At 43.2% G+C, this 19663-nt stretch overlaps 1 protein-coding gene across 3 annotated transcripts in view; it reads left to right on the top strand.

Annotated features, from left to right (window-relative positions):
- Window positions 1-5750: 5750 nt before the first annotated feature.
- The window catches only part of LOC132243286 (RPA-related protein RADX-like), a 31666-nt gene continuing 17753 nt past the window's right edge, over window positions 5751-19663 (top strand). Inside the window, exons 1-7 of one of the 3 annotated variants that reach the window (XM_059715361.1) lie at window positions 5751-5835; window positions 9273-9415; window positions 10390-10582; window positions 15355-15463; window positions 15778-15869; window positions 15954-16076; window positions 19391-19495. In XM_059715361.1, the coding sequence (XP_059571344.1) occupies window positions 9305-9415; window positions 10390-10582; window positions 15355-15463; window positions 15778-15869; window positions 15954-16076; window positions 19391-19495 (733 nt within the window). In that variant the 5' untranslated portion in view covers window positions 5751-5835; window positions 9273-9304. Of the gene's footprint in view, window positions 5836-6280; window positions 6992-9272; window positions 9416-10389; window positions 10583-15354; window positions 15464-15777; window positions 15870-15953; window positions 16077-19390; window positions 19496-19663 lie in introns of those variants that run through there. The other 2 variants (XR_009455794.1, XM_059715360.1) reach the window with 2 other exon arrangements.

The raw sequence follows: 19663 nt of genomic DNA, 5'->3' as shown, positions 1-19663 counted from the left end.
CAGGCCCCATGCACTGCCCTGGCTGGGCAGAGCACCCAGCTCCTGCCCCACTCCCTCCTTCAATGTGGGGGGCCTCAATCTGCCCCTCCCCATGTCCCCTCTCCCACAGACTTATCTGCAGGAAGCTGCTCTCCACACTGCCTAGCTGTGTTCCCGACCACGTGCATGTATGTGGGTGCACATGTGCATGTGGCACCCCTTGCAGGCTGGAATGCTTCCAGCCTACAAGGGGAAACCCACCATTTCCCAGTCCCTGCACAATACTGCAAATCCGGGATAAATGCTGTCCCGGAGTCATGCAGCCTGGGACTGGGACTTGATGTTCCCATTCTGGTACTGTCCTGCCCAATTAGGGATGGGTGGCCACCCTAAAAGTACAGGCAGCCACAAGGGTGCATACAGGAAGCATACAACTGATCTGCCTCCTAACCACAGTTCTGTGAGTATGCTGTGGCTGAGTTCTAACCAAGCTTTCCAGAATCAAAGTAAGCTTTACTGGGTACCAAAAGTGGCTTTTTGTGCTAAGGAAGGGGGTTGTTACTCAACTTATTTACAACTAGCTAAGCTTGTCCTTTCTCTGACCTCCAAGGCCCTGTATTAAAGTGAAAAGGCTTTTTTCTACAAAAGAATTGAAACACACCACTGGAGAGGGTCTTGACTACAACCTCTGTGCGCTTCTGGAGCAGAGAATCTGTATGTGCAGGGGCAGCAAAGGGCTCCATGCTTCCCCCTTACACACACATACACTCCCCCTCACCACACAAATCCTGGCTGGGTTGGGGTAGTTCATCAGCAGTACATTTGATCAGGCCCCCAAATTCTTCTACCTTACATGAGCTGCCTGTGTCTCTAGAGCAGTTCACAATCCAGATGGCACAAATTTATCTTAAAGGAATCTGCTGCCACACTCCCCACCACTGCTGCATTTCGGGGCTGCACCTTTTGCCCCGAGCCTCCTGAAAAGTATTGCATAAAAATCTCAGCTTCTACCAACAGCCACAAAACATAATGAACTCTGGGTCTCTCTCAGCATGATCAGTGGAGCACAGCATCAAAAAATTCTGCCGGCTTCTCGATTAACCCCTGTACCTTATGCAGGCATATAAGAATCTAGCTTTAAATTAGCTGGCTTAGGTACTGCTAGCAATGTAGCCACAATGGCATAGAATTCATCGAGCTGCAAAACCCACATGAAAAGAGGAACCACTTGGATGGTTAACTTCATGTTGTTATGAGTATGCTGTTTGTCTACATATGCATATTAATATGATGCAATGAACTCCAGTGCTTACTGCACTGGACTGTATTGCTCCTGGGCATAGCCTTTACATATATGCCAGGGATCGCAGCATGTTGAGTTCAGAGCAGCCTCAACTGACAGGGGGTCCAGGGAGTTAGCTTGTCTCCCCCCCCAACTCAATGTGCTGTGGAGGAACTGGCTGGGACATGAGGGTGCTCTAGAGCGGGGCTAGCCTGCAGGCAGCCCCCACACTGAAGCAGCCTTGTGCCCCAGCCAGCTGGGGCAGCATCTACATGTGTACTGCAGCAGAGCTTTCTAGTCTGCAGCAGGACAGTACTTGCAATTACAAGTACTATCCTGCTGCAGAGTAAATTGGTGTAGTCCAACCTAATTGGGGCACATATGTAGACACACAACATTTACTGCACAGCTAATTAGTCTACTGCACAGTAAATGTCTTAACGCACCCACTTAAGTATACACGGAAGCTTCAATCACACTGGTATTGACACACCTTGGTTTCAGAGATCCTTGATCTCCAGGGATGCATTATATGTAGAGAATCTACCATGCTTTCAAAGAGTTGGCTAACTCTTCCCCCATCGCCCATGAAATTGCCCTGATTTATTCACTTTGGAATAACTCCTTGGGATGGACTAAGTGGTTTATATATTACCAGCCCCCAAGTTATGCCTTTGTAAAACAAACAACCCAAATCCAAAGGGAAAACATTTGGTTTTTGCCTCAAAGCTGGAGAAAACAAAATGCAAAAACCACAGGGAATAAATTAACATTTCTCTTTAATATACAACAATTGGCTGAACACAGCTAGGTAACGATAAATATATGTATGCATTGTAACTTGCACAGTATATCGACTAAACTGGGTAGAGCTTTGTACCTTAGTGTATTACCAATCTTCACAGGAACCTAAATGAAACTTGGCATTTTAATTTCATGTCTGGTTTATTTAAAAAAAAAAAAAAAAAAAAGGGGGTTCTATTCTATAGTGTCAGGTTATTCTGCAATGAGATCTGTTTCTCTAAAGAACATCATAACTTGCAGTTTACAAGTCCAGTTCTATGCTTAGACAGCTGTATTTAAGTTAAATGGAACAGAAGCAACCCTGCAATCTATATAAAAAGACTTGTTTTCTGCACATTTTAAGGACAGAGCAATAAATCAAGATTCCACATGACAAAAGTGCAAGAGATCTTCCTGCTGATAGCCTGCTACGTTAAATGCACTTCATAGTACATGCTGGTGATTAAAGGGCAAGAAGGTGTCTGCCAGGTAATCGCCTCAAATGATATTTTAGCATTATTTATGGTTTCCTGTTATTTTCAAGGTAGGATTAAAAAAGCACCTAGGAGATAATGCTGAAACAAATATTGGAAAGGCTATTTTTGTCCCCAAAACACTTTGCAGCAACTGTATTTTACAGTAAGCTTGCTGTCCTGTACAATAACTAGATCCTTCAGCTGAAACATAAAATGTTATCCTGTTGTGCCTTTCATTGCTCCAACACTATGTGTGTTAAGTTATTTTTTTTTCCCGTAAGAGAATATAGTCTTTCCTTTTGAAGTAGCTCAGCTTTCACTAACAGCGAAACAGGAATTTGCAGGTACGCTGTACATGGGTTAAGTGCACAGCAGTGAGACTGAAGAAAAAGCTATGTTACCTACCCAGACTATGCACTTACCCAAATCAAGATAACCAATAGTCATTAAGTGCACAGAGCCCTAGCATTAGGAGCCCTGACACAGACTAGCTCCCATCATTTTCAAGGCTTCTCAGTTTCGGGACTTGAAAAGAAGTCTTGGAAAATGACTAGCTCCTGTCATTTTCAAACCTTCTAATAGCAGCCATGAAACTGCTTGTCATTCTTCAAGACCTTTAAGAGCAGCCCTTTGATAGCTGCTTTCTCTTTACTCCTGGCTCCCATTATTACAATTAATTTACAAAGTGGACATTGGAGCGAAAGGATACTACACACTTAAGTGGTTTATGCACTTAACCAATATGCATTTGACAAGAACTGATTTTTTTTTATAATGTAAGCAATCGGCCAAAAACACTGAGACTGGCACGGTGTTGTGCTGTTGAGCGACGCACACATTCACTGTGGTTGTGAGAACACTGGGATTGATCTTTGTGATGTATGCCAGAGCAATCAGAAGCACATCTCCTATTCACCTAAATACTTGGAATTTAGGCCCAAGTGGGAGAGCCTACAAAGTGCTCAGCATTCCAGGCCAATTCAGGAAAAGTTTCCTAAATGTTAAGCATGGGCAATCCCATTCAGTGATCTACTTCCATGCCTGTCGTGAAGCACATGGTTTGCCAGCTCAGTACACGGTAAGCATCAATGGTCCAGACATTGCTACCTTTCTCTTCCTTACGGACTGTGAAGGTATTTCTAAAGAAGTCAAAGGCTGCCTTTCTCAGGATGATTGCAACCTGTCTAATGTACAGTCACACGCCATATGGTGATCAGACGTACTGGAATGCTCTTAGGGAAACTTTTGGATAGACTCATAAGCAGGGATGGGTACTTTCTTCCATTGCTAACAGTTTCACACACCAGGGGAAAAAACGTAAAGAGAACTGAGGCCTAAAGCAGCTTCATCCCGTTCAGTTCTGATTCTGTTGTGTGGCTGAACCCTTGCTCTGGGAAAAAAAAAAACCCCTTCAGGAACCAGACAGTGGGAGCTCCAGCATGAGGCATAAAGGTTTATTCAGAATTAGAAATTGTGATCTGTACCATCACAAATAGCTGCCTTTCAGTGTGCAGACCCTATGCATCCACAGCATTTTTCTGAGTCAAACCTGCATGATTTATAGACATGGAAATCCTTCCCAAAAAGTTTTAAGCATAAGTACATAGCATTGCCATAAGCAAGACACCCTACAGGACAAGCATTTACCTCTGGAGGCACTGAAAGCATGTTGATTGCAGGGAATCTGCAAGTAACCCACAGCTTTTCCCATTAGAACTGGTGAGCCATTTTCTAGTTGAAAGCTTATGTAGCAAACCTCTGGGAAAGGTCTGATAATATGGTTTATGTGAAATCTTCAACCAGTGTGAATTTAATGAAAATATTTACTCCAATAGATCCTGTTTTATAAGGCATTTAAGCATGTTAGTGGCATGTGTGGGCTTAACAAATGCAACAAAATTTGTTGCTTTCGCAATCTAAATTAAATGTAAATCCACCGAATATTCTTGTCTTGTTTGCAAATTTTCTCATTAAGGAATGATTATAGAGATCTGCAGAAATCCTGGGGCAACCACTCAGTGAAGGACTGTTTTCATACATTTTCTTGCATTTTTCTTGGTTTTAAATCATCTAAGCCATAGGGGTTTCCACTGTTTCCCTTAAAGCAAATAGTCCACTGTCTGAAAAGCAGCAGGCTGATGTATTTAACAGATCTCAAACTGTGGTTCACAGAGCTCCTTCTGTTCCTACGTGCGAAACATGTCAGTCTTCAAGCAGCCATGCTTGTAAGCAGTAGGTGCAGCGAGAGGAGCTACCTGCAGCCCGAATAAGGGCTCTTTTATGGTTTCCAGAAGTCATTTGGACTTTCAAATCCTTCTGTACACTTTGTGCTGCTTCTGCTTCCTCTCACATCTGTTAGATTTCTGCAGGAAACCTTCAGCTGTGATCGGATTTGTGGATGGCACCAAACCTGGTAGGATAGTAAACACGCAGGAGGATGGAACTGTTTTACAAGAAGAGAAGAATAGCACTGGAGTCACAGCAGTGGGATAAAATTCAATATTAAAAAGTGCAAGGTCGTGCACTTGAGAGATTGATAACCAGAATTGCTGTTAGATGCTCATTAGCTGGGAACACCTGAAAAGGGGGAAGACCTCAGGCCACTGGCTGCTCACAGGTCTGGGGGTTTTGTTTCAAACAAAGTCAGGTAATACCATGGTGCAACGCGCCAAAAAGACCCCAGCCGGGTGCAATTCTGATCGTTCCTGTCCAGGAAAGACTGCATCAGATGCAGAGAAAGGCTCTTTTGGTAGAACAGGCAAGTCCAAAGAAGTGTGGCTTGCTGGACGCAGTGAAACGAGGGCTAAAAGGGAACAGACTGGAGCCCTGGAAATACCAGGTGGGGAGAAGGGCAGGGTAGCTCTGCACCTGACACATTAACCAGAGTAGAGAGAGACAGATAGCGATAGATAGCAGTCCAGCTATTGATCGACTGATTGAGAGCAGTCGATAGCGATTGATACAGCTAGCCTTAGACAAGTAGCAAGACTAATAGCAAGAGCTATAGCTACCCATGGGCAGATATACGCGCCGCCAGAGCGTTAGGCAGACAAGGCACTTTATCCGTGGATGTGCCATGCCGGCGATCCGCCGCTTCCGAGCGGACCCGACGCGTCGAGCCTGCTCCGCACGTGAGCTGAGGCGCGCTGCGCTGTGCCACACGCACGTGTATAAGCAGCAAAACGCTGCGGAAAGCAGACGGCGTGCTTTTGAACGAAAACACCTCAGAGGTGCGCTCATGTACAAGCGCGCTGCCATTTTCTGTGCGCTGACGTGCATTTCGCCACATAGACAACTGCGTGCAGCATGCCTCAGGTCACCGAGCAGAGTCGATGAATCGGATAAGTAAATCGGTGTATATACGCCCACAGCAATTAGCAGTAGCTCGCTGTGTGGATAGGTAGCGATGGAAGAGGTAGTGATCGCCGGGTCGTTAGCCAGAGGTAGTGACTGATTAGCAGTAGGCGGCTCCAGCCAACTGTGGATGGAGACCTGTCACGACAGCCATTAGCAATAGCGACCGATTAAAAAGAAAAGCAAGAGGCAGCTGGAGCCAGAGAGGAGCAACAGCTAGCGATGGCTACCGCCGGCTGCGGGGAGAGGGCGACAGGCGGACACAGCCCCGCGGGCCACTGAGGAGTCCCAAGGGCGGGGGGGGCGGGGCCGGCGCGCGGCAGTTGGCGGTTTCGAGCGCGGCCCCGCCCCCCGCACGCGGAAGTTGGCCGTTTGGAACGTGGCCCCGCCCCCCCGCGCGGCCGTCGGACGTCTCGCACGCGGCCCCGCCCCGCCCCGCACGCGGCCGTTCGGCGTTTGGAGCGTGGCGGCGCGCGGGCCTGCGCGTTGAGGGGACGGGAGTGGGTCAGGCCCGGTCGCGCGTACCGCCGCCTCGGGCGCTGTGAGGGGCGCGCTGCCATGCAGGAGCCGGGCAGCACCCCCCGTGCTGCTGTGGAGGAGGTGGGGGCGGGGCTGCAGGGCACCTGGCTGCAGAGGGTGACCCAGGAGTGGCCCCTGGACCCAGCCGCGCAGCCTGCCCCGCCCCTAGCGGTGGTGGCTGTGGAGCGGTACCTGGGCGGGGGTCCCGGAGCGGCTGCCTCGGCCCCCTTCTGCCCCCAGTACCACTATGACGTGACCCTGGCGGACGGCACCTGCCAGCGCCAGTGCTACCTGGTGCCCCCCCTGCACCGCCTGGTGCAGCGCGGTGCCCTGCGGGCCGGCTGCCAGGTGCGAGTCGTGCGCTGCTCCTACCTATACGATGAGCGGCAGCTGGGCCGCGGCTTCTTGTGCCTGGAGCAGCTGGAGGTGGTGGGCGACCTCCCGGCTGCAGCCCTGGGCTGGAGGGCGCCACCCGCCGAGAGCTGCCGGCTGCCCCTGAAGGGCGGGAGGAAGCATTTCCTTCCCCTGTGGAACACCGACGACCCGTACGGCGACCTGTGGGTGGTCGAGCAGCCACCGGGCCAGGTTGACGTCGAGGGTGAGTGGCGCTGGCACGTGGGCGGTGGTAGCACCTCTCTCCTCGGCACCAGTTAGGCCTTGTCTGGAGTCTCGGCTGTGCTTCTGGGAGCCACGTTTCAAAAAGGACGTGGAGACGTTCGTGAGAGTCCAGAGGCCGGCGCCAAAGATGATTGCACGGTCACGTGAGAAGAGGCTGAAGGAGCTCACCATGATTGGCTAGTCTGAAAGGCGATTGAGAGGGGACCTGTTAGCAGTCTTCAAATACTTGAAGGGCTGCCATAAAGAGGAGGGAAAGTGCCCCTTCTCTCTTGCTGCAGTTGGCCTGAACCTGTGGCCTGAAGTTGCAGCCAAGTAGGTTTAAGTCGGATCTCAGGAAAAGCGTCTTCACTTCTAGAGCAGTGAGGCTGTGGAAGAGATGCTGTGGGGAGTTGTGGACTCGCCATCACTGGAGAGGTTCAAGAGGAGGTTGATCAGGCACTGGTCAGGGATGGCCTGGGCATAGCTATGCCTATGTCCTACTATGAGGATTTCCCAGGCTTCTGGGCCTGCTTTCCCCCACTTCCTGCTACCTGCATCAGGGTTTTTTTAAGCCTCCCTCAGAGACATTGGGTGTTGGCTGCAGTCAGAGCTAGGGGTTGTATCTGTGCTATGCCCATGCTTTTGCTAGGACCAAAGCCAGAGATTCATGGCTAGAGGGTTTTGCCCCTCTGCTCAGGGTAAAATCGCTCAGGAGAGTTAGGGTCAAAAGAATTTTATCCCCTGGTCCGATTGGTATGGACTGGGGGGTCGTGGTTGCATTCCTCTGCAGGGGGGGCATGGCCTTCTCCCTAGGATCTCATAAGTATATATTAACAGAAGCAGGATGTTGGCTACCATGATTTCCTGTTACCCATGGCAGGGCTAATGGCAGTTTTACCAAGAGTTTAAATTATGGATCTGTATAGGATGGTTTGAATAGGAATGATCCTGCCTCAGGCAGGGGGTTGGACTAGATGACCTCTGAAGGTCCCTTCCAGCTCTGCTTCTCTGTGATTCTATGAATTCACCTTAGGGTCTTGTTCACTGGGCATTGCTATACGTTCAAATGAAAGCTGGATAGAAAGCAGCTATCGAGTTGGTATGCATTTTCAAGCACTAACTTCGTAGATGGTTGGCTCTTCTTTGTAGTTGGGTAGTGATTTTTATCATGTGATAATTACTTTGCACGTGTGGCCAGCCTACATTTCTTGTATGATTAACCAGTTTATTGCATAATGTGTGTAACATGTAGCAGGGGCCACAGTGTCAGGCCCAGAATCCAGGCCATGGAAAATTGATCTGTCCTATGGATCACCTAGCTGGCATTTCTCAAGAGGCCATACCTTGGGAAACATCTTCTGTTACCTTTGTTTGACGGGGTCCACAACAGTCACAGAAATTATTTCTGTTGTTTGTTGATTAACGGTTACTTACCTTAGATGGATAACATGAGCTTTAGTGAGCTGAAACTCACGTCATTTGATGCTGTGAAAGGATGTGCACAAAGCAGTGCATGAGAAGGAGAGAGAAAAAACCCCGGATCAGAGGTCGGACCCTATTGTGTTGTTTGCTTAACAAATATGTTTGATCTCAACAAATGAAAGGTTATGTTTCCTGCCCACCAAACATAAACAACCTAGATTGCATCATAGTTAAAATATATCCCTGCTTTGTTTCTAGATATTTGGGAAAACATTTTAAATTAAGAGCCACTGGCTGGTCCCTGATCTTTTAGGGTGCCCAAAAATGTTTTCTCAGAATATTATTTTTAAACAGGGGCCTACATCCATACTTGAAGTAAAATCTGAGCTGAAATATCTGAACTGCAGTGCCTGCAGGTCCCGTAAGGAGATATTTGCTACAGGCCCCTGCCAGTGCATGGAGGTGTGAATTGTGCTCGGTGTAGAGAAGTGCCAGATGCTGTCACGCAGAACTTGCTGCATGACCAGGGGCCTCATTCTTTGAACTGTGTATGTTTTAGAATAGTTTTCCGCTGCTCGTGGTGATGGTTTATGTGCTGCAAATGTGGTACTTGTGCTTTAGACGTATGTCACCACAATTTAAAAGTATAGTCTGTGCTATGAACAAATGACTGAGAACTCAGTTCCAACATGTGTAACATTAGCAAACAGTTTCTTATGATAGAAACTTTATAAAAATGCACAACATTTTGTTCACTTACCAAATAGTTTGCCACAGATGCAATGTATGCAGCATGTTTGCCACCAGACATGTTAAGTTCTGACGTTATGAACTATTTTATCATTTTGATTTTTCCATAGCATCCAAATTAATCTCCCTTGGTCATCTGGAAATGAGCTGGAGAAGCAGAATTCACTTCCCTCCCTTGCTTGTGAGAGTCATGCACAAATCTAGACTAAGGTACTATGGGAAACCTGACAAAAGCCTGGACGTTCCATATCAGGTAAAAGAGCAACATGAATTAGACCTCTCATATGAGTAGCTCTAAAATGTATGGAAGCAATTTAATTACCATATGGTTAAGGTTCATGCATTCAGTAACAAATAAACTCTAAAAATGTTACTTTTATACAAGCGTAGCCATTTAAAATATGGAACTGATAAATCCAGGTAGGTATGATTTCATGATTGAACCTGCAGTTTGGTGACGGGGACAGTCACAAATAACAGTAGTGTAAGAGTAATGATGTAGCCGTGATGGTCTAGCATTTATGCAAGCAGCAAGGATTTCTGAGGGTGATGTTTTATTGAGCCAAACATGTAGTTGGGATAGTTAGGCAAGCTTTTGAATGCAAGATGTACTTCATCACGGATAACGAAGTTTTCTAGAGTATCGTGACAAATTGTCTTTTCAGTGGTTGAATCTGTGTGTTTATTTGGGGAGAGAAAAATGTCTTTAAGGTGCAGAGTGAGTAATAAGTTGTTAGTTTGATCCTTTAAAGATTGCAAGTATCTTTATTAACGTGAATGGTGCACTAATGCCATTAAGACCCTCTTTTTCATAAATCTTTATTGATGCCTGATGAGCTAATAATCCACTTTACTTTTTCTCTGCATTTTCTATTTTTATTTTCTTGTGTACCCCTACCCAGGGTATTTTCTTAACCACCTAAAAGAGGAACAGATTAAGGTGAAACTGATTGTAACTCTTTCTGTTCCTTTCAGCACCTAGCAGTGCTAAGAACAGAAATAATTACATCAGTTGGATTCTCATGCAGGGAGGTATAGATTTCTTGCACTCCTCTTGTTGAATTTAACCTCTTGGTGCTAACTATGGCTTCAAGTAAGTGTGACTAGTATTGAAACTACTAAGCAAACTACTGTGAAGTCAGCGGGAATTGTAATAGTTATTTAAAAACAACAGTTCTCTTTTGTGTTACCAAAGGTCAAACGCTTATTTTTTCCCCCCTCTCTTAGGCTTATTTTGAAGTTGCTGACAGTTCAGGCATGATGTCAGTGGTTTTGTGGAATTCCTTATGTCCTGAATGGTATAACAGTATAAAGGTTGGCACAGTGCTTCTACTTGAACAGTATGCTGTCAAAACCAATTATGCATGTAAAACACAGCCAACCCCAAGGGATTCGCAGATGAAGAGATTTGCTACAATTGGTTAAGTATTCCAGAAATCTGTTCCGATTCAATGAAGTGTAGCTGTATAAAGAAGGGTGGTGTGTTGGTGTGTGCTCTTCCTGGATGGAATGAAAAGTAAAGAAGCCAGGGGCTGGGCTGGGGAGTCGGTTGCCAGGAAGATTATAATGTGTCAAAAATCCAATGTCTTTGTTTAGTCCATGATCTCTAGTATGCAGCAGGTTGATGAAATGGAGCTCATAGGCTCGTCTCTGGGAAGTGTTGTGTAAGTTTCCCTTGAGGATCAGGACTGAGAGATTGGAGAGAGAGTGGCCCTCCTGTGAGAATTGTGCCCCCACTGGTAATTGGGTGTTTCTGTCTTTGATAGATTTCCAGTGTGCACACATTCTGGTGCGCAGTTGTTGTTTGGTTTCTCCTACATATCTTCCATCAGGGCATTTGGTGCACTGGATGAGGTATATCACATTTCTGGAGGTGCAGCTGTAAGATCCTGGGATGCTGATGGCTCTGTTGTGGGGTGTAGTAATTGTGGGGGTAGTGGAGATGTGTGGGCAGGTTTTACATTTCTTGTCCTGGCACGGTCTGGATCCTTTTGGTGTGTTCTGGGCTTGAGGAAGTTTGCTTCTGGTGATGAGGTTGGCGAGGTTTGGTGCTTGTTTGAAGGCTAGGATGGGTGGCTCTGGGAAGATCTTTTTAAGAACAGGGTCTCTGCGTAGTATGGGTTGCAATTTTTTGAGGATTTTCCGTACAGGTTCAAGGGAGGGGTGATAGGTCATAACCAGCGGTGTGCAATTTATGGGTGTTTTTCTTCTGTACTGCAGCAGTTCTTCACGTGGTATCCAGGGGGTTCTTTCAAACATGTGATCTACCTCTCTGGAGGAGTGTCCTTGCTGGGTGAAAGCCTTTTTAAGATTGGTGAGGTGGCAATCCCGGGTGTTCTCTTCAGTACAGATGCGGTGGTTTCTGAGGGCTTGGCTGTATATCACAGGTTTTTTGGTGTGTTTCGGGTGATTGCTGGTTCTGTGCAGATATGTATGTTGGTCTGTGGGTTTCTTGTATACCGTGGTCTGTATTTTACCCTTCTGGATACTCATCATTGTGTCTAAAAAGGGGATGTTGGTGCTGGAGTATTCTAAAGAAAGTTGGATGGAGGGATGGTGACTGTTGAATTTCTGATGGAACTCAATCAGATATTGCAGGTTTTCAGTCCAAATGATGAAGATGTCATTGATGTATCTTAGGTATAGTAAGGGTTTGATGGTGCAGTTCTTGAGGAAGTCTTCTTCCAGGTGGCTTATAAAAAGGTTGGCATACTGTGGGGCCATTTTAGTGCCCATAGCTGTTTCCATCTTCTGGAGGAAGTGTTGATTATTAAAAGTGAAATTGTTGTGTGTGAGGATGAAGTGTATAAGCTCAGTAATATCTTTGGGTCTGTATTCTGGGTTGTAATCTTGTTCCTGTAGATATGTAAGGCAGGCTTGGATGCCATCCTGGTGTGGGATGTTGGTATATAGGTGGGTAACTTCCATGGTGGCTAGGAGTGTGTTGCTGGGAAGGTGGTCTATTTTTTTAAGTTTCCGTAGCAAGTCTGTAGTGTCTTGTACAAAACTTGCTCTGTGGGTGACAAGCAGTTTTAGGATGGATTCAACGAAACCTGATATTTCCTCAGTTAGGGTCCCATGGTTGAATATGATAGGTCTGCCAGGGTTCACTTGTTTGTGGATTTTAGGGAGCATGTAAAAAGTCCCTGGGTTAGGTGGCGGGGGGGATCAAGGTCTGTAGTTTTTCTTGTAATCTTGATGGAAATGATTTGATGGTATTGTTGAGTTTTTTGGTGAAAAGGGGAGTAGGCTCTTCTTGTAGTTCTTTGTAGTAGGTGGTGTCAGAGAGCTGTCTCTTGGCTTCCTTTATGTAATCCTCACGGTTTAGGATGACTATGGCTCCTCCTGTATCTGCTGGTTAAATACTATTTGGTGGTTAGATCTTCTATGGCCTTTTTCTCTGGTAGAGAGAGGTTGTTGTGGTGGTGTGTGTTGCTGATTATTTCATTGTTCATTCTTTCCCTGAAGCAGTCAATGTAGCGGTCAGGGTTAGGGTTTCGTCCACTGTGAGGTGTCCAATCTGATGTTTTTTTGGGCTTTTTGGCATTGATCCTTTCCTGAATGTTGTCAGAGGATGAGTTGTTGTTGGGAGTGGGTTCAGTTTGGTTGTGGAAATATTCTTTGAGGTGCAGGCGTTGGAAGAATTCTTCTGGTTCTCCACATTGAAGTATTTTATTAGGGTATTTTTCTGGACAGAAATTTAGGCCTTTAGAAAGGACAGATTTTTCAGTTTTGGTAAGCGTGTGTGTGGAGAATACTCATATAAGCTGGTATGATGCAGCTGTTAACCTGCATGATTCTGTAGCAACACAAGTGTAGCAAAACCACTCCAGCTTTACCCCTGCTTCATTCATTATCCAAGTTAGGGTGACTTAGCTAAGTTGCACCACTGCAGGATCCAGCAAAGGAAAGTATGAGATCATAGCAGTTGATGCATGCTTTCTAGGCACAGCCCAACCCCACATTTTTTAAAGCAGCAAAACAGATCTGTTCATATTCTGTGTTAGTGTAGCACCCAGCCTGGGTGGGTGCGTTAAGTACTCCCTTTGTGTCTGTGACTTCTGTCCAATGCACTGAAGTAATAGTGCCATAGGGAGCCCTATGGCACTATTCTGATATTCTGATTCTGTTGAGGAAGGAAATGACTTTCTCTCTGCTGTTTCCCAGTGTGATTTAAAGCCAAGGAATGCCAGCGTGCTCTGTGCAAAGTACTGACCTCCCCACCCTAGGCTTTGTCATCAGCAATTCTTTCTCCTGTCCTGAAAATGGACTCCCTTTCCCTAATGTACTCGCATTTGAATTAATCAGTGACACCCTTTCAGAAAAGCCACTCCATTTCCTTGAATCAAGCAAAGCTGTGTACTGGAGAGGGATGGCATATGTCTTAGTCTTTTATTAGTGGTGACAGTTTTGCTAATGTAGTTGCCACTCTGCATGAAAATAAACAGTATATGGTACTGCTCAAAGCTGTGTATTTTCTGCCTAATATATTTTGCCTTAAGACCAGATCTTAGCATCTGAAGTGTTTATGATGAGTTGGCAGGAAAGGGAACTGTTCTGCCAGACAGGGAGATTTTGGTGTGGGGGGAGGGGAAGAAGATGAATGAAAACTGTTAATGATTACAAGTGAGCCTAACTATAATTATAAATTGTCACAGACCTTCCTGCAGCAAAGGGGCATAATAAAATATGCCAGTCTGAGAGGACTTCTTATGTAAACAAACCATTTTTAATGGCTTGGTGGCATTCCACAAGCGTTAATGTGCAAATGACAACAGGGCAATCAAAATCAACATGAGAAGTAAGACCAAGAGGCTGTAAATAGTAATAGCTACACAATAGGAGAATGAAGACAGTAACTCGGTGAAGTGTCATGGGGCATCTGCAGGTTGCAGATGTACTGTAAAAAATGACCCATCTTCTTTCCTCTTAAATGTGTACAGTATTTCTTGTATTTTTTTTTCTCCTTTCAACAAAGAGTTACTCTTTTTTTTACTTAAAAAATACATGTCATAGATTGATGGATGAGCTGTTTTCATGGGCCCTGTAAAAATAGAGAATAGTACTGTAAACTGCAAGAATATCAGAAAAATCTGTAGGGTAATAGATATGGTCCATTTTATATCTATCTGAAAATGCGTTTGCTTTGTTATATTTTTCAGAATGATCCTGTCAGTGAAATGTCATATTATAGTAAATTGCTAAGATGTTGAAGATGTATAAAATAGCTTGATTTGAATATTCTTTTATCCTTCAGAGTATCACCTGCATAAACAGACACCATAAACCATCCCTTTTTGTATCGCCCAACCCTGTTTCCAATGAAAAATGGTGATGTTAACCAAGCTGTGTACAGCCTGAACCATTCTATTTGCTATGTTTAACTTTTCAGATGCCGTGGAATGGCACAGAGAGGGAAATAGCAATGCAACCTCTACTTCCTTTGTCTTCTGCCCCCATGACATCTGGTTCCTAACTGCTCGGGCTCATACCAGAACTTGTGCCAGTGGGCTTTACCTGCCTTCCCTTTTGTTTCATCTCTTGGAATTTATCTGAAAATTATGGTGCTCTTTGAGGGTGAAACCAGTAGACAGAGTGGTTAAGAGCCAGTCAGTATTAATATCAGTACTAGTTGACAGAACATACTGAAAAAAGCCTCCCTGGCCAGCAGCAGATTGATCTATACCAGTAGGTTCAACCTTGGGTGCCTTGACATTCTTTCAGGGGTGCCATTCAATGTTAGCACTGTTCGGTGTGCAAACATGACTCACATCAACTCCGTTTTTAAATAGGGATCTGTAATGTTAAAATCATTCTGACCTGTTGTGATCTGAATTATTTGCAACAGGGGAATTGCTCTGTAGTCCAAGAAAGGGAGTGAAAACTAAGAGCTGGCATTTTTCAAAGAGTGCCTTGAGTGTTTGAGTGGTGTCTCAAGTATAAAAAGGTTGAGAACCACTGGTCTATGTAGTGCTTTTCCTATATATGTATTTCCCCTTTCTTTGTCATGATTGTAGTCCTTACTCTACCCACATAGAGATCTAGAATCAAGGGGGTTTGTTAGTAATTTAGAAAATGTAATAAAGTTGTTTCATTTTATTCATTCTGTCAAAATAAGTTTTCCATTGCTCAAATGCATTTTCATGCTTAAAATACTGTTCTGTCTGTTTCCCCCTCCTCTTTCCCCCTCAGAAATCAGCCTGAATTTTCGAGATCCTCCAACTAAAATTACTGTTATTCCCGAATCAGTGGTTAAACCGGAATGGAGATTACCTGAAGTTAAATACCGGTTTATAACTAGGTAAAATAAAGATTTCTATAATTCCTGAAGGGTGAATTTTTGTTAATTAACATTGAATATTGAATGATATTATAGAAAAAAATATAATTGTGTCCCTTGCCCCCCCTCCACCCTTTCTCTTTGGTTTGTCATTTAGGAATTTTTCTGAGTGATTTCCTTTTTGAGTCATTAACAAGTGTGTGTGTGTGTGTGTGTGTGTGTGTGTGTGTGTGTGTGTGTATATATATATATATATATATATATATATATATATATATATATATGTATATATATATATGTATATATAAAAAAAATTCTCCAATTTTTATTTTTAGGTCAGAACTGGATGACTTACCGAACAGTCATTCCTGTGATATAATTGGCCTTGTGACATTTGTGGGACGGACTGAACGGACAAAAAAGAAAGGTTTCTTTAATAAAAATTGTTTTAAATATTTGACAAAAATTATAATTTTAATGGTGTAATTGTGTGTGTGTTTGTTTTGGACAGGACATGGTGAAGATTTTTGGACAAGCCGCTGGGTACATGTTATTGATGGGACCTCAAATCAGCCATTCATAATGGAATTGTTTGCCACATCTCAGCCAGATGTGTTTGAACGTATTCACCCAAGTATTTATCTTTTATAATATTGTGATAATTGTATTTTCTTTTTTATTTCAATGCAAAATACATTCTTAGATGAGCATGAACTTTGAGCACCAGACATCATTACCTTAAAAAAAAATAGCAGTATAGATTTTCCTTATCCCGAATCAAAAAATAAATGACCTGAATGAAAGCAAACCCAAACAAGGCACCCCTCAACAAAATTGGTAACCAGTACCATGCCATAATGTGCCCAGTAATCTAGGTTTTGCTCTGGTTCAGACAAAGTTGAATGAATCTTAGTACGTAAGAGAACATCTGACTGACACTCCCATTCTGTCTTCCGAGGTGAAGCCCTTCTCATTAAAGACCACTGACTCTATAGCTATGTCAGTTCTGTATAGTGGGGAGGTAGTCTCTCAACTAAACAAGTTCAAAGCCATTTAGAGCTTTATATGTCACAAGTAACTCTTTAAACTCCACTCAGAAAACAATATGAAGCTAGTGGAAATCACAGAGCACTAGTGAAGTGTTTGGAAGGATAATCAGGTTAATAAGGCTCCCCGTTTGTTCATAATCTTCAGTTTCTGCATCGAGCTGTTAAGAGAGAACTTTGTGTTCTTGAGTTGACCTAAGGTAGAAATAATTGTAGGAACGTCAATACACATTGCTAGGAACATACTGACCAGGTGGAGATAGAAATTCTGCTTTCTTTATGATTGTCTAATAAAAGCAATGGCTCCAAGTACTGCCTCCAGCTACTAATATCTACTAACAAATGGAGAAACATGCACCATCCGTTAGATGCGCTAATGCAGTTATTGGCTAGCTCTCATCCATGACTGTACTCCCCTGATCCCTGGTACTTGTCAGAACTGGCTGACAAGATGAGAGAGTGCATGCAAAATCTGGATATAATTGAGATGCATGTAGTACCTACCCCTCGGCTCACTTTTCTGAGGGACTTGCAAAGATAGGTTAGAACACTTGGTAAATGTATATTTTAAGTCACTTCAGGATGATAAACAGTGGCCTAAAACTATAAGATCTCTCAGCCAGGGAGAAACAGCTACACTGCAGTCACGTGATGCACTGGTCCTAGAGCCTGATCAAACATACGGTGAAATCAGTGGGAGACTTCCCGTTGACTTCATTCCATTTTGAAGCAGATCTATAGGCACTAGAAAATAGGATTTTAGAATTTTTGTGCTCTTTTTATTCTAATTGTTTTTAGAATGCATATGATTGTCAGAATTCTCATATATAGAGAGAATGCACATAGTTTGACTTCAGAGAATATACTGGTAAGACTTCAGCTGAAGTCATTAGTAGCACAGCTGTACAAATCAAGCACTTCATTTTGTGCATAAATAGAGATTTGAACACATAACTTTTGAGCACTCAAGTTTGAAAATTTTCATCTAAAACTTTCATCTAACTGCACCATATACTGAAGTGATGGATTGGTAGCAGGATATTAAGCATGTGCATCTTTAACCTGCTTATTTGTACGTAGCGCAGACTGAGATTTTTTTTTTGTATGAAACAAGTCTATGGTTTTAGCCTAGACCCCTAGTAGGTAAGAGTCCATATCACAAAGACTGCAATGACACTTTTTACCCACATCAGCAATCCTAGCAAAGTCTAAGAATTGACTGAACATTAGGAATTAACTGCATATTCACTCCAGGGACTACTTTCATGTCAAGGATAAAGCATGTTGAAAGGCACTTTAGGAAACGTAGTAATACTCTGTTTTATTTAAAATTCTATTGACTTGGCTAATATATTTCTGAATATCTTTTCCAACTGCTTAGTCAAGATAATCCAGACCCTATTTATCCTGCTCTCATTAAAAAGACCGAACTGAATATTTTTTTCCTAAGCATGATTACTTGATTTCATGTCATTAACTGCAGCAGCTTTTAAGGAATTTTTATATTCTCTAGTATTTAGTATTTGGTGTTTCTTTTCTGCTTTGAACATGACTGAAGTTGATGTTCAACTGTACCACCTTCAATAGCACTTTCTTTCCCTTGCCAACAGTGATTAGTATGCATCACAGAAACATCAGTGATCTGAGTGACTACAGCTCTAACCAGTGGAGCATGATGAGAGTTCATGGCTAGGGGCAAAGAAATAAACTGCTGTTTCTCATAAAATAGTCACTGCTGTGTTTCTGGGTTAAGGGAAAGGGGTATGGATTGGTAGGGCTTCTGTGACAAATGGTGTCACAGCTGTTAACCTCTTTGAACAATCACATTCTTTTTCAAACGAATTGACATGAAAATGAGTGAAATCAAATGTAAAATTGTACCTTACTTTTAACTGTTTGTTACTTCTAGTTGTTTGCATTGGCTGTTTCTTCCCAGTACCTGATAATAAAGAACTAGTTAGTTCTTCCATTGGGCAACGCCTTCTGAGCTTCAAGCTTTCTTTTTTTGTTTATTGTAGAAAAGTAATATTAAGACCTTTCCAAAATTTTCATGGGAAAAAACCAAGACAGAGAAGGACCAATCAGTAAACTAACCAGAATAACTGATAGCCTAGTATTTCTGGAGCTCATATTGGAAACCTGTTTTCAAGTCCCTTCTCTGCCAGATTCAGATCAAAGACTTGAGCCTAGGTCTGTCACATTCCAGGGAAATCCTTTAATCCACATTATATAGAATCAGTGCATCCCCCTCTCTTGCCTTCCAAATGTTTAATCATTAAAAAAAATCTCTTCACATCCAGTTCTGATTGCTAGAATATAGGAACTAGGGGCTAACACAGTATGTGGATTTCAAATGGTTTCGAATGTTCTGGGGAAATCATGAAGACTTAAGTTCTTGTGAATAAATCAAGTAGGGTACTAAACTGATATCCCTGGGAAAGTTCAAATTATTATAGTGCACCTCGTAAGTAGCCTAATGAAAGAGTAGGCTTGTTTTTTGTTAACACTGTTATGGCATCTGGGTGGTTTGTTTTGCCTAATTATTAATCTGTACCTGAATATCACATTCCAGGGAGGAAAAACGTATCTATATCTTTCAAGTAAACTTACTTTTAATCGTATCACAGCTGTTTAGGGCCCTAATCTTGTGTACACACACGCACATAAGCTTAACACACATCAGGATATCCTTGTTGCATCTTTAACAACTGCAAATCCAGTTAGATTCCACGTGGCAATCCCTTAACACAAAGTTAAAGATTAAGCATATATTTCAGGGTTTGTAGAACCGGGAGCTAAGCTATCTTTGTTTTTAGTATCCATTTTGATATGAGAAAACTTTGAAACTGCAATACTGTTAACGATATATTATTACCAACTGAATTTCTTTCTTTCTCTCTAGTGATGTGCTTAGTGTGTACACAGATGAGAGTGGTACGAAACATCACTGAACATCCTTTACTCATTTATCTTACAACATCGAATGAGAGTCAGTTATTCATTACAGGTAAATGCATTTGTTTTAAACAAATAAATTTGTATATGGTTATACATCTACCATTTTAGAAAATCAGATCCTGGAGCTGTTACATATCTCTGTGAGTTTTATTGATACAGAAGAACAGCAGTCTGCTTTTATAGCAAATTCAGCTATTACGCTGTTGCATACCTTGTC

Source organism: Alligator mississippiensis, chromosome 11, assembly GCF_030867095.1.
Source record: "Alligator mississippiensis isolate rAllMis1 chromosome 11, rAllMis1, whole genome shotgun sequence".
NCBI lineage: Eukaryota > Metazoa > Chordata > Crocodylia > Alligatoridae > Alligator > Alligator mississippiensis.
The sequence above is the reverse complement of the archived record's forward strand: the minus strand, read 5'-3'. Positions and strand labels throughout refer to the sequence as shown.